Here is a 14823-nt window from a genome sequence, read left to right as displayed (position 1 = left end):
GGCATCATCCCTTATTTCGATGATCTTCACAACCACCTTGTTAGGATCATCTTCCACTTTAAGGAAAGAGACTGAGGAACCGGGCCCACGGTCACACTCCTAGTGTGTTAAGCAGAGTCCAGAACCAGGTCTGTCAGATTGTGAAGGTGGAACCTTCATGTGCACCCACGCAGCACTCCCTGCCCACCTCCCCCTCCACTCCCTCTGCACCTCCCTCCAGGCAGCACAGAGTTAGAGACCCACACACACAGTGATCCTAGGGGTTTTATTTACAAAAGAATTAGGGCTGGCCTGGGCTGGAGCCTTGCTGGGCTATATACAGGGTCAGGGAGAGGGAGGTGAGAACAGGACCATTTAAATTACAATAGAGTTGGGCAGGCAGCTCCTAGGTTCAGGCTGTGGGTGTTCACTGGAGGCCTCTACAGGGATCAGGGCTGAGGCTGCAGAGAAAAGGGAGTAAGGGAGTAAGCGGGTGGCTGGAACCTGGGAAGTGGGGGGCAAGAGTAGGTCTGGGACAGCTGGGAAGGGCAGGGTGAGGCTGCAGCCACCCATCCACCCAGGAGAAGCACTAGAAACCAAGGGACACTGGGAGCAGGGCAGGGAGAGCCCTGAGTAGAGGAGCTGTACCATGGCCACCTTGAGACGGTGCCCACCTCACTTCCTCTTGAGGGAGCCCTTGCTCTTGTCCTTGTCCGCTGAGCGCTGTTTCTTCACCTTCTCCTCCCTCTTGTTCTTACTGTGCAGGTTCTCGTATACATCCTCTTTGTGTCTGCAGGTGGGGTGGGCAAGTGTGGGCAGTTGGCACAGGTCAGGAGACAATGCAGTTACCTAGCACCAGCAGCCCCCTCTGGGCCAGGAGAGCAAACTGAGGCCAGCAAAGGGAAGAGACGTGGTCACAACCTTTACACTAGACTGGAAGCTCCTTGGGAGCAGAGGATCCATCTCATGCTACCAATATACTACCAGTAACCTAGAACAGGCCCCACACAGAGGACATTCGGGAAGTACTTGTGAATACAGGTAGTAAGAACCAAGCTTGAACTTGAACTCAAGTCCTCCCAACAGCAACACTTGTCCTCTGGAGAAATGGAGGGTTGGGCAGGGGAAAGAAAGGGGTGGATGCTAGGAAGTGGCAGGTAGGGAGGGATCACTCACTTAGAGGACGTGCGGGAGGCCTGGGCATGGGCATTCTTCATAGCCGGAGGGTAGGTGATGTTCCCATACTCCGACTCTTGGCCCTTCTGGGACTGTGGGCAGAGATGCGGTGAGAGTGCCGTGGTCCCAGCAGGACCAGGTGATGCCCACTGCTCCCCCAGCCCCACCAGGCCCTGCTTGGCACGCACCTGCATGACCTCCAGCTTCTTCTTGGTGGTTTCAATGAACTGGGCAATGGCCACATAGATGAACTTGTACTGCGCCTCTGTCTGCACCATGCCCGAGCGTTGAGCCCGCACCATCTGGATCGTCTTCTGGATGTCAATGTCACAGTCCAGCCCTGAGCAGCGATGGCAGTTGGACCTCAGGCCCAAGCAAAGGTAGACACCGAGGGGCTCCTCACCCACCCTCCCATCTGTATTCCCCACAGGAAACCCTCACCCTTAGTGGAGATGCTCTCCATGAGCATGTCAATGACAATGATGGTGCCTGTGCGGCCAATGCCCGCGCTGGGGAGAGAAGGGGGGTGCCATCAGAGGCCAGGTCAGCACATCCCCAGGAAAGGGGGTCCTAGCGCTCAGCCCCAGCATGGCCAGGGCATAAAGAAACAGAATCTCCCACAAGATGAGGCAATGTGCCCAGGGTCACAGGGCAGGCAGGCAGGCAAGGGGCAGAAGTTTGCCCAACTCTGCACCCATGCTTGTCACCTCGGCCAAGAGATTTGTGGAGAAGGGCCTGACTCTGAAGTGCTAGATGCTGGCTCCCCCAGACACCAGTGTGGCGCCGTCACTCTCCTGCCCGCGCCACACTCCTCCACTTCCTGCCTCAACTTCTCATTTCTGGCCGGTGGCTGCTGCCCACCCCAGAACATCCAGGAACCCCAGACCCACTACCCTCCTGCCGGCCTCCCCTGGCCCTCTCCCTCATCCTTGGCCTGAGCAAGGCCTTCTCCCCTCCTTTAAAAGTTATAGTTGGAGCTTCTTTCTTCAAGGCTTCATTTCCCTTTTTCTTCAGACCCTGATGGCAGGGAAAGGGCAGCACTGAGACAGTGGGTGCAGGGGACACTGGGGTCAGGAGACAAGGAGGAGCGGTGCTGCAGGAAGTCTCCCGAATTCCCCCACCCTCTGCCACCACCTTTGGGCAAACAGACCCCAAGAACCTCATGACCCCACAAGGACCCCAGGCCCACCCCCTCGCTGGGCCTGTCAGACTGGTGCCAAGTCGTGCTAATTTCAAACCCAGATTGTCAAAAATAACCCCCCCTTACCCACTTCCTTCCTGTAACGTCTAAATAAAGGCCATGGGGATTTCGAGAAGTGGATAAAAGTGTGGGGTGAAGGGGGGTGGCAGGAGGGTCGTTCCTGGTGACAGGCTTGCCCCTGGAGACAGAGCAGCCCCTGAGACAGCATGTGGGGGCACCTACAGATTCAGAGCACCCAGCCCTGGCCCAGGAAAAGCAGTTGCTGGTGGGAAGAAGGAAGTCAAGGTCTATACAGCTTGGGTCACATGGAGGGAGCGGGAAGAGAAGAGAACACTCTACTTCCCCACTCCCACTTCTTGAGGGTTTACTGTATTCCAGACACAGTGATAGGGTCTCCTTTACTCCTTACAACAGCTCTGTGAGATCCTGATTTTATAGATGAGGAATCTGAGAGTCAGAGAAGTAAAGTAATTTATCCAGGGTCACCCAGCCAGTGAGTGGATGAGTTGGAATTTAAACCAGCAGACTCTGTCCCAGACCCTGTGTCCACTGCCTTGCATCCACCCAGACCAGCCCGGGTGGGTCAGCCCATTTGCAGGACTCTGCCCTTAGGCCTGCTCCTCCTTGCTGACCCCCTGCCTCCCCAACTTAGCAGGAGTGGGGTCTCCTGATCATGACCATGAGGGTCCCCGCTGGAGCTAGTGACACATGTGCCTCTCCTGAAGATATCACCCATCCCTACACATCCTGGGGCCAAGTTGGGGGACACTGGCTGGGAAATGGAGACTAGGAGCAGCAAGGAAGAAACTCCCCCCCCAGGGCTACAGATGGAAAAAGAGAAGGGATGGGAGCCACACTGACCCCACATGGAGGGTGTTGGGGCTGAGAAGAAACAGGCTGAGTGGGGGCCTGTGCCAGAAAACGGGGGTGGGAGGGTACCGGGACCTAGGGCTGTCGTGAGCAACAGTCCCAGCTCTCCCCTGACCAGCTGGTGATCCGGCAAGTAGCTGGGCTTGTTTCTTCATCTGTATTTGGCAGGGTTTGGACAAGAGATTATATCCAGAGAGGTCTCTGAGAAAGCCAACCCCAGGAACAGGATCAGACAGTGGGGCTGGTTCAAGCTAAGCTCCACCCATGGGTCTGGAGCCATCAGAGAACCCAGAAGACGGGGAGGGTAAGGGGGAGGCAGTAAACAAGTTAATATGTAAATTGCTTAGAGTAGTGCATATTACTTAGCAGTATTTACTTGTCAGCTGCTATTTTTATGATTACTGCTAATGCCTTAATTATTATTCTCACCTGCAATGCACGATGATGGGCCCAGGGTGAGGCAGACTTTCCTGCCGCTGATTGATCTGGTCTAGGAAGCTGAGGACGCCCCCAGGTTCACTGGGGACCCCATGGTCAGGCCAGCTCAGGTACTGGTAGTGCCAGATCTCCCGTACTAGGTTGCCCTGAGCCAAGTACATAGAGTCAGTGCCCCCTGCTCCCACACATCACCCCATTCCCCGCAACCAGACAAAAGAATAGATCCAAGGAGGGCCCAGAAGGGGACAGGGGTGGAGGACACTCACATTGTCCAGTGGGGAGACCTGTAAGGTGCGGAGTTTGTACTCGGCTGTGTCATATTCCTCACAGTTGGTTACAGTGTAGGGTCCATACACGCGCTGAGTGCCCACCTCCGGCCAGTATGGGACACATTTGTTCTGAAAGGGAGGGTAGAGATAGAGGATGAGGCACAGAAGCAGGCATGGGACAGGCTGCTCTAGGCCCTGTTCCAGGTCCTGAGTCCCTGGTGCTGGCCCAGTCAACATCTGTTGGATGAATGGATAAACTGGCCAAGAGTCAGTCTTAAGATCTACTGGCAAGACCTGACCAGCCGCCTAGTCATTCAATAAATATCAGCTGACACACACATTGTACCTGAAGTTGTGCAAACCAGGCTGGAGTTACAAACACAAATAAAACCCAGTTTACGTCTCTGTGTCTCTAGGAGCTCACAGAGACAGGAGAACAGGCGAACATGGAACTGCTCAGGACCACAGTGGAGGGAGCGGCTAATTCTCCCTCTGAGTTATGGAGGAAATCAGAGATGGCTTCATAAAGGAGAGAGCATATGAACTGGGTCTGTCAGGCAGAGATAGTGAAGAGAGAGGAAGTCATTTCCTAGCAGAAAATGAGCTTGTGCAAAAGCACAGAAACCTGAAAAAACCTGGCCCGTTGGAGGCAATGAGTGTTGTAGAGAAACCGCCAGGCCTTGAGCACCAAGTCTTAGAACTGTGACTTTATCCTGAAGGCAACTGGAAGCCATTGGAGGGTTTGCAGCTTTGGAGGGGACTACTTCGACTCCAGCACAGAAGGTGCTACCATGTAGGGTTGAGAGTGAGGGGCTGACTCCAGAGAGATTTAGGAGGCCGAGGGGACAGGAAGGGTTCTTGCCTACATGGGACAGGTAACACCTCAAGCAGAAGGCCCATTTAAAACCTGGGTCTGGTGGTCAGGAGAACCCAGGGTTGGAAGCAGAGGATTGGGAGTCAGGGTGTATCCGAGACTTTGTCTTTGTGCCTCATTTTCCCAACAAGGATTGGACACTTGCCCTCCGAGGTGCCCGTCTGCCCTGGCATTCGAAATTTCTTTGGTTTCATGATAGTGGACAGTGAGTGCTGGGGAAGGGGTGTGGGGATCGGGGGGCGGGTGGCATGAGGCTTGGCCCTACCCGGCCTTTCTCCACTTCTCGGGTGGTCATGACAATGACACGGGTGTTCTCCTGCCATGTCATCTGCCAGAAGTCGTTGACCGTGGCCTCCAGGCAGCCCTGGCTGGCGATGTAGGTCTTAGCATTCTCATCAGGGCCCAGCAGCTGGTTCTGGAAGCAAGTGCAGAGAGACACACACCAAGACTGTGAGGCCCTTGGCCCATGACACAGCCTTTGCCCCACCACCCTCGTCCACCCAAGTCATTGGCTTCAGCTTTGCCCACGCATCTCTGGACCCAGTACCCGCCCTGAGATGGGGAATCCCCAGGGCCCAGCCTCTCCTCCCATGTGGCCGGCAGCCGACACCAACCGTGACGTAGTTGGCGTTGATGTAGTCGGACCCAGGGACGTTGCTGTCACGTCCCTGCAGGATCACTCGGCTGTGGTCAACTGAGAGAGAACAGCGAGAAAGCGAGAAGGGCCCGGGTCAGCAGGAACTCACCAGCCCAGATCAGACCCCGCCTAAGCTCATAGGCCATTCTTGTCTGAGAAGCCATGAGGCTCTCAGAGCGCTGTGGGCGGGCAGGGGTGGGGATCTGCATGGGGATGGGGCATGGGGAGGTTTCAGTGAAGAAGGGGAGTGGTGAAGGGCACAGAGGCTCTGATGAGCTGGAAGAGTTTTTGGGAGGAGTAGGAGGTTCTGTTGGTGTGTGTGTGTGAGTCAGGGGTAGCTGCACCTGGAGATCAGGAGGCTGGCTACAGCCGGAGTCCTGATGTACTGATGTCTGCCTGAGAGCTGGGGGGGGTGGAGAAGTGCTCACACGGGAGGATGTTCTTATAGCGGTTCTTGCACTTGTTCTCTGGCCGCTGCCCTTCCAGTCGCTGGTGCAGGTTCTTCACCTCCTGTTTCTGCAGGCTCTGTAGGGCGAGAGGGGGCCATGGAGCACCAGCCCCCAAGAGGAGTGTCGCAGGTGGAGATAACGTGGGGCAGATCAGTAACAGGGGTGGGGGGAGAGGGGATGGGGTCTGCCTGGGACCCTGCGCCAGTCGCCCTGCTGGTCCCAGTCCGCACCTCAAACTCTTCCCAGAAGCCAGCCTTGGCTGTGTCTTCCGACTCCTGCTTCTTGTTCAGTTCCAAGACCCGATTCTCAATGTCGGCCGCATTCACCCTCGTGGCATAGTAGGGCTGCGGTGGGTGAGGGCAAGAGTCAGCAATTTCCTGAGCTCAGAGGATTAGGCATCTGAGGGGCTGCTCAGGGGCAGGAAGGAGGCAGCCAGGTCCACCCCTCACCTGCCGCAGGTAGACAAAGGCACCCGAGGCCTCCTCGATCCCTGTCTTCTTGAAATATTCCACCAGGTCTGTGAGGCTGTCAAAGGTCTCCGAACCACCTAATGTGTAGCGTTCACCCTGAGGAGTACCAAGTCAGGCCACCCTGCAGGGCTTGACTTTCCCTCCCTCGAACCCCAGACTTGGACCGAAGCCTGGCTGACCCTCACCACCACCCATACTGTGGGCACAGACAAGAGCCCCAGCCGGATGCCTCCCCGACTGCCCGGCTGCCTTACCTCACACATGACCTTGATATGGGTGACTCTGAGCGGGGAGCCTGGGCCAGCCTTGGGCTGGTCACTGAGCACCGACAGCACAAAATCTCCAGGTTGGCTGAGACTCTCACGCACAAGAAATGTCCAGGGCTCACCCTTGGCCTGCAGCAACGTCTCTGCCTGCCCCCCAGACATGTGGCCATGGTACCACCTAGAAAAGGCAGCATCAGGGAAGGTGAATCCTGGGCCATGGGGCAGGCACTGAGCAGAGACACTCTCAGAGAGGGACAAGGAAACTGAGTACCTGCAAGGAGCCAGGTACTATGCTAAAGTCTTCCAAACCCATCACCATATTTAGGTCCATTACTTACAAAAACACAAAGAGGTAGGTACCATCCCCATTTTACAGGTGAGGAAACTGAGGCTGGTGATTGTACGCTGGCCGAAGCCCTTGTTGATAAGAGGCAAGCCTCAGGAGTTCTAACCAGGTCCACCTCTGCAAGTTTAAGACAAAGGCAGAAGGGCAGGCCATATCTAGAATATTTGGAGGGGAGAAACCCAGGGAGGGTCTTCATGAAAGACACGGGTAGGCCAGGGAAAGAGGACAGAGGCCGAGAGAAATGCAGACAAAGCCCAAACCACAGGGAGCGATGGAGATGGGAGAAACGGAAGTCACCAGGGAGGCATGACAGGGAGAACTCCCCCACAGAGGAGGGGGAGACAGACAACCCACTGAAGAAAGTGGTTTAGGGAGCTCTAGGGTACCCAGGATAATGTGACTGTAGGGGTGACTGGGGTTTAGAGGGGTTCAGAGGGGGCTCACAGGGGCTCACAGGGGCAGAAAGCAGAACTAGGACCTTTCCCCAAGCACACCCCCTTCCCAGGAGGAAACTGCAGCCCCACAATGCCCAGCCCCACAGGAAACCACGTGATGGAAAAAAACAAAAAACTCCTTCTGGGGAGAGAGTGAGAAGTGAGGTTGTGAGGTTTCCTCAGCCCAAGGACCTCCGGAGGGGGGGTGCATTTTCCAACCGCAGGGATGGGGGGAAGGAGGGAGGGGGCCCATCTGTCTGCCCCATCTCACTCCAGCCCAGAGGAGACTGCAGCTGGGAGACCTCTGAGCCTCCTGACCTGTCCAGGAGTCCCCTGGGCCACACTCCATCCCATCGCTCAGGGACAGGCCAGGGCCTCCAGGCAATGGGGAGGGGGCTAACCCTCTTCCCCCAGGCCCCAGGATGAGGAAGTTTCCATGCAAATGTCAGGCTGACCACAGACACAGAGCTAGCCATCAAGGGGACAAATGCAAATTCCTGTGGAGGGGGAAGGGCAGCAGCCAAGGCAAGGACACAGGCAGAGAGGTTTGGAGAAAAAGCCTCCCACGCACAGTCACAGGGCCAGGGGTGAGCCCAGGCATCCAGGCATGGGTAACCAAAAGGGCTTCTTAGCTTCAGCTTCCCTGGTCTTGAGTCCCTCAATGCTTGACTGTCCCCAGCCCTAGTTCTGTCCTTCTCCTGGTTCTCTCAAGCAGTGTGAACCCAGGCCTCAGCTCCCTCCCCAGGGGAGTCTGCTCAGCTCCTCCTTCCCTCCCTGAGCTTCATACAACCTACTGCTTTTCTATGGTCTGGTCAACCCATTCTCCTCCCACAGGGAAGAGCCTGGCTGTGGGCAAGGCAGAGAGACGACATGAGAAGTTCAAGAGGGTCTGGATGGCAAAAACTCCATGTGTGTTACAGGTGGGGCATAAGAAAAGGGTGAGAAAGTACTAAGGAGGGTAACCATGAGCAAGGTCATCAATGCTGAGGCTTCACTCCTAGAAGACATGGCTTCAGAGGAAGTGGATCAATAGTTTCATGTTGACTAGAGAGGGGTCTCCAGTGGTGGGGCCATGGGGCCTTCACCTTACCTCATCCAGTTCTAAGTTTTAATCAGTGACTTAAACAAAAATATTGATGCAAGTTGGGAGGTATGCATCTCAGAAAGACTAAAAACTGACAGAATCAAGGTTCAGAATCATTTCAACAATCAACACACAAATATCGGACAAGGGCAGGATGGTTCGGCCTAAGGAGTGTGGGGAAAAAAATCAACTAGTTTTTCAGCTGTCCTTTACCTTAATAGGAACTGTCATTGAGATGTAGCTATTAAAATGAGCCACCTACAATGCTGAGTATTCAGGTGCCCCCACCTCTCTCCCATCTAGGCTTTAGGGAGACCATCTGGAAAGCGGCCAGCCCGCCTCTGAGGCCATATCTTTGGAGCCAAAGGAATGGGAGGGAAATGCCTTGAGTATTACCCTATGTCTAGGTACTAGGCCCTTATACACAGACCCATCCCCACCAAGATAAGGCTTTAAGTGTCCTCATAGATATTAGTCCCTGTGCTCCTCCTCAACAGCCACCTTTCACTGTATTAACCTGACCTGAAGGAGGGAACAGTTATAGGAAGGCAGAATCAGTTCCATAGAAGGAAGAATTGCTTTCTAACAACAGAGCTGTCCTGCTATGAAACACAGCCACAAGGAGCAGCCTGTCACTAGTCGGGCCTAGGTTGCCAGCTGACAGGGAGGTGAGCCCTTTCTCAGGGACTGATGGAAAAGGATGGGAGGTTAGTCCCCTGAGATATAGCCCCAGGGTCACATGGAGAAAAGAGGCCCACAGAGCCCTGAGAAGGAGCCTGGATGGGGAAGGCACTGACAGTTAGGGGCGGAAGTGAAGCTCCTCACCTCTCATTCGTAGGGTCGGAGCAGTTAAGAGGGTACTTGAGGTGGATGATGGTGCCGTCGCGGTCCTGTAGGACGCCCTGCTGCTGTGTGTAGTACTCCACCAGCTCTGTAAGCGTCGCAAACTTCTCCCCTCCATACAGGTCGTAGAAATCCCCCGAGTTCTGGATCCGAATATGGGTCACCTGATCCCCCACCCTGCAGGGCACCAGGCAGTGAGGCCAGTGGGTGCAGGAGTAGAGGTCGGGACGGGTGAGGGATAGGCTGAGGTCCTGAGTATGGGACACACACAGGATGGGGTAGACACAGACAGGAACAGGGGACACGCTGGGGCTGGGGGATGGGGAGTTGGCGCTGCCTTGAGGGAACTGGGAATGAGATGCCAGAATACTGGCCCTGGCTAGAGTTGAGGGCCACCTACCTGACGGAGAGGGAGAAGTCGCCCTGGTTCTTGCGACTAGGCCGAGCCAGGAAACTCCCATGGACACCTCGGCCCTTGAGCAGGGTCTCTGCATCCAGCCCACTGAGGTCTCGATGAAACCACCTGGGAGGCCCAGGAGGGCGGTAAGGAGAGGTCGCATGCGCTCCACAGCACCCTTGCCTCCTGCCTACCGTGGGTCCCAGGCCCTTACCTCACCATCCTGGGGGCTCCCCAAGAGGAAGGGGGCACAGGGAACAAGGTGGTGCTGGGGAGTCCTGGCAGGCAGAGGACGCTGTGGCAAAGCCTCAAATTGGCCCTCAATGCCCAGGCCACCTCACTACCCCTGCAGTCCTGGCTACAGGGCTGCCACTAGGGCAGCCGGGTAGGGCGGGGACAGGAAGGGGCGCGGCCGACCCCTTGGGGAAACTCACTGTACTTCTCATTTTAGAGCAGAGGGAAGAGAAGCAGAGCACAGTGGCAATGGGGGTGGGGACAGGGCCCACTTCCCACATGTCTGCCATCAAAGGCCTTAGGAGCGTGGCTCTCCACAAACAAGGACCTATATGTGCCTTACATCATCCCGGTGAAGATCATGCTTCATGCACGTGAACCCTCACAGTCAGATGCCATCTCTTCCTATTCCACCAGCTGCTTTCACACAGCCTTCCCTGGTCCAAGCTAATAATAATGGTCATGGGGGCAACCATCATTGAATGGAGTCTCACTGTATGCCAGGCACTATGCTATAACACCCTTTACGAGCCTTATCTGATTTACTCCTCACAATAGCCCTATGAAGCAGGTATTATTTTTAATTCCCATTTTATAGACAAAGAACTTAAGGCTCAGGGAGTATAGGGAGCTTACCTGAGGTCATCCGTCAGTAAGTGGCAGTGCCAAAATGAAATACAGTCTGGTTCTAAAGCCACCGATTTTAGCTACCATGTGCCAGCCCTCAGAGCTTCAAAGAAGAGAGGGTGGGAGACTCCTCTTCCACTGAGAGAGAGTCCCTAATAGCCAAGATCTGCAGATGCTTACAAAGGGAGGGGTGCCTTCACCTTCCCGACACACATATTTGAAGAGGTACCACTGGGGCAGAGGGGTGGACAAAATGGCCCCTGTGCAGCCCTGTCAAACTTGCACATTTTCTACTTTTTGTTCCCTAGCCTTTGCCCCCAGCCTGTCCTAACCATGTAGTTGGAGCCCAGAAACAGAATGATGAGGGGGAAGCAGATGGGGGCAGAGCCACCAGCCCTATTCGATCCACCCCCACTATGTCTGAGCCACAACTGCCTGACAAGTGTGTGTCTGGTCTGAATCAGCTGGACTCAGGACTCTGACCAAGGGTCTGTCCCCTGGGGGCTAAGGCCAAGGTCCCTGCCATGGCTGATAGTCTCAGGACTGTTTGACCTTGAGAGGCTCTAAACACTAACTCTTATGATGCTTCAGGTGTGTAATTACAAACACAAATACCACCCAACCAAAACAAGAGGAAAGAAGCCCAACGAGAAAGTCATGTTGGTGGCTTCCCCTAGGAAGGGACCCTGGGTGGCTAGAGGAGAGCACTGAAAGGAACGTTGACTTCTCCCTTATACCTTTTTGAAAGTTGTGGCATAGGCATGTTTTACCTTTACAGAAATAAGTAAACTGGGCGATAACAATTGCTAGGAAAATGCTAGGGTGAAGGGAACGTTCTACATCTTGACCTGGGTGGTGTGTACATGGGTGCGTATTAATGTGCGGTTCATCGGGCTGCGTGCTTAATATCCATACACATTATAGATGCCATACCACAATAAAAACTAAGAAAAATAAATAGCAAAGTATTAAAGCCCAACGAAAGTCTGTTTTTCCTATGATGACTACTATGCCATTTTTTGAAACATCAAACATCTATTCTCCCCCTGCCGCCCAAAAAAAGGGCTTCTTTTTTTCCCCCTCTTTCTGGTACTGGAGGACTTTCTTGGCCTGCTTTTTGCATGATCTAACACTGACTACCCTTTCAGTCTTGAATAGCCATGCTGAAAGATCATGAACTCCCTCCCACAGCAAGGGGCAGGAAGAGTATCTGCACAGTCGGCTCCACCACATGGTCCACTGCCCGTCTTGCTTGCCTCAGAATGTTCAAAGCTTAGCACAATGCCTCACACAAAGCATGTGTCCAATAAACGAGCTCATCAATACCCATGCACTTACATGGTCACAAGTCCAGCTCCTGGTCCTACACATAAAGCCCCGGCTTGTCATATACAGGAACACATGCACGCATATGCACACACAGTCCCACTTCATGCACCTGATAACTCATGTCCATCTACACATATATCTGGTCCAGTACAAACACCCACATGGACACACCATCTTAACCACACATGAAGTTGCAGGTCCATGCTCGGCACTGAACACCTGCTACACCCCAGCCCCAGTCCACTCTCTTTCAGGGGCTTGAACCCATTTGGTGGGAAGAAACTAGCTAGGCACCCAAAAACTCTTGACCTGTGGAAGAGATAGGAATTTCTCTGAAGGTTGTCAACCCAAAAGACAGACAGACACCAATGTAAGATATACAGCCTCTGCTGTCCCTTAACAGGAAAATAAATAACAACCACCTCCCTTACCTTGCCACAAGTGCTCTGGGGTTTGCAAAACACTTGTTCACACACAATCCCATCTGGGCCTCAGACATCCTTGTGATGTAGGAATTATTTTCCCTGGTTTTTTTTTTTTTTTTTTTAAGGGAGGAAAACAGGCTCAAGGAAGCTGAGAGTTACAAAAGTAAGTGCATAATAATTCAGAAGAACAAATTATTCACTTGGGAAGCAGAGAAATGAAGGTAGAGTTGGAGATAAGCAGAAAGATAGGGAGTCTAGAAGGGCAAACAAGCGGAAATAATCTCTAGAAAGTTATTGAACTTATCCAAGCCTCAGCATCCATACATGATAAATGGGCTTAACAATATTTCCCAAATACTGATACAAAAAGCTGATATGTAGTAAGGTTTTAGTGCTAACAGCTTTTACATTACAAATTAATCCACATGCCAACACTATTTAGTAGGTCTTATTAGCCCAATTTTAGACCTAAAAGGTAAGGTTCAGAAAAGTTAAGTAAACTTGTCCAAGGGCACAAGCTACTGAGTGGGAAGGTGGACAAACCAAGTCTGTCTGACGCCAGTCCATTGCCCTTTCCCGTACACTAACCACATTGCTGGAGCAGACTTCAGTGGGCTGGGGACTGGCACAGCGCCCAAGGTTAAGCCGAATAGCCAGAGCTCCCGCAGAGGCAGCACTGAGATGGCAGGCACAGGAACTGCTCCAGCAGTGCTGAGCGTGAGCAGAGCAGCTTGCCTGCAGCAAAGCCGCCCTGAGAGGCTGTGACCTGTGGCAGAGGGTCCTACGAGGTCAGGCTGAGGAACCAAGGAAAAATTCTGCACCCAGATTGCCAACCACCTGAAAGGAAAACGACCATGGCAGGAATATGGAAGGGATCAGGGGCCAGAAGACTAGATAAGAACCCTGTCAGAGGGGTTGATGGTGATGAGGTGTGCACTGGGGGAGACGGCACAAATAGAAAAGGGAAGATGTGAGTGAAAGGCAAGAACCTGCAGGACTTGGGGCTGACTATCCCACCAAGTCGCCATCATTCCAAGCAGGTCTTCGCTATAAGATCCAAATTCCAAGTCTTGCCTGGGCCCTGGCTCCCTCTCGACCGGTTTACCCCGCGTCAGGCACGCTGTCCTTGTGTGGTTGGTTGTTCCCACAGCTGGGCCTCTGCATTCGTCATTCCCTCTGCTCAGGGGCACTAGGCTGGCTCTTCTTCATCACCCAGGTCTCAGCTCACTTGCTGAGGAAAATACTCCCTGACCCCTCTAGCTAGTGATGTCATTGGCACCCCCAGTCACTTGCTAGCACATGAAGTTGTTTCATTTTCTGAATAACACTTCTGAGAATCTGAGGTTATCCTATTAATTGAGTTCTTTGTATAGTATGTAACTCCAGTGAAATAAAACTCCAAGAGAGCAAGGACCACATCTGTCCTGTCAGATATAGTATTGCCAGCACCTTAAAAAGGACCTGGTACATAACAGACTCACACGTATCTGTTGTATAATTGATGTAGGGGAGGGAAGTGAAGGGGAACTAAAAGAAAGTGGAATGAAGGCAAGTTTTCTCAGGTTTGCCTTTTAGACACGGTAGGTTTCAGGTGATGTGGGCTACCCAGGGAGACAGGTCCTAAGCAGAGGGCAGAGGCAGGGAATGAAACATCGGAGAGAGAAATGCAATAGTGAAAATGAATACATATCTGTCAGGGGAAAAGTGCTAGAGAAGAGGGGAGGCCCCCCGAGGAGCATGAATGAGCCTGGAGTTCCTTGAAACTTGAGGGTAGTGACAGGAAGCCACCCAGAGCAGGGGGCAACAACAGATTGGTCAGCACTCATGGTCACATACCTCTCAGGAGTGACCATGAGCCTTGCCCCTCCCTCCCAAACTAACAGGAGACTGTAGCACTTATGTGGAGCAAGGGACTTACCCACAGGACAGCATCTCCCCAGAGGGATGGGGAAGTCACAGAGGGTCACAAGGGGCAGGACCGAGCCAGAGGCGCAGCTGTGCCGTGGCCCAAACCAGGTGAGGCAGAAAGCTCTGCTCGGAACTCAGCCACTTCCTCTTCGATGCTGCCCACCAGGCCAATGGCACCACAGGGACAAGCCCCTGGACTAGCGGTTCCCAGAGAAGAGACAGGTGGGCGGGGCTGGTCTCAGACTGCCCACAGCAGCTTGTTTCTCCCTCCAGCTCTACTCCTGGATTGGGAGTCCAGGGCCCGCCTGCCTGTCCAGGGCCTTTTTCCCTTGAGAGGGGAGGAGCCACCTGGAGCTCCACTTGGAGCTCAAGCTGACAAGGCAGCAGGAAGGAGGGTGGGGGCAAAGACCAGGAAGTAATCCTGGCCAAGTGAACACCAACCAATGGGGGAGCCTCTTGGTCCACAGCCACCAAGAGGGCTCAGGAAAAGACCAGGAAGCCCCACTCTTCAGCAGAAGTGCCACCTGTGCTGGCTCACCTACCCAGGTGTTAAGGGGCTGGCCCACC

General features: G+C 53.8%; 1 protein-coding gene across 4 annotated transcripts; it reads right to left on the bottom strand.

Annotated features, from left to right (window-relative positions):
• Positions 1 to 246: 246 nt before the first annotated feature.
• On the bottom strand, positions 247 to 14573 carry PTPN6 (protein tyrosine phosphatase non-receptor type 6). 4 transcript variants are annotated; one of them, XM_039874220.1, is made up of 16 exons: positions 14267 to 14573; positions 9737 to 9859; positions 9319 to 9513; positions 6618 to 6807; positions 6343 to 6459; positions 6124 to 6237; positions 5873 to 5969; positions 5422 to 5501; positions 5073 to 5222; positions 3931 to 4062; positions 3656 to 3810; positions 1597 to 1664; positions 1344 to 1495; positions 1156 to 1247; positions 628 to 769; positions 247 to 440 (listed from the first exon to the last, which is right to left on the bottom strand). In XM_039874220.1, the coding sequence occupies exons 1-15, from the start codon at positions 14278 to 14280 to the stop codon at positions 655 to 657; spliced, it is 1794 nt and encodes a 597-aa protein (XP_039730154.1). In that variant the 5' UTR covers positions 14281 to 14573; the 3' UTR covers positions 247 to 440; positions 628 to 654. The 4 variants fall into 4 exon arrangements, with proteins under 4 accessions (XP_039730154.1, XP_039730156.1, XP_039730153.1 ...); XM_039874222.1 differs by lacking the exon at positions 14267 to 14573 and adding an exon at positions 9948 to 10111; XM_039874219.1 differs by having other exon boundaries at positions 248 to 440; positions 654 to 769; positions 14267 to 14572.
• Between the last annotated feature and the right edge of the window lie 250 nt (positions 14574 to 14823).

This window comes from Pteropus medius, unplaced genomic scaffold, assembly GCF_902729225.1.
Source record: "Pteropus medius unplaced genomic scaffold, Ma_sr-lr_union100, whole genome shotgun sequence".
Classification (NCBI taxonomy): domain Eukaryota; kingdom Metazoa; phylum Chordata; class Mammalia; order Chiroptera; family Pteropodidae; genus Pteropus; species Pteropus medius.
Note: the sequence above shows the minus strand (reverse complement) of the source record. Positions and strands in the feature narration are given on the sequence as shown.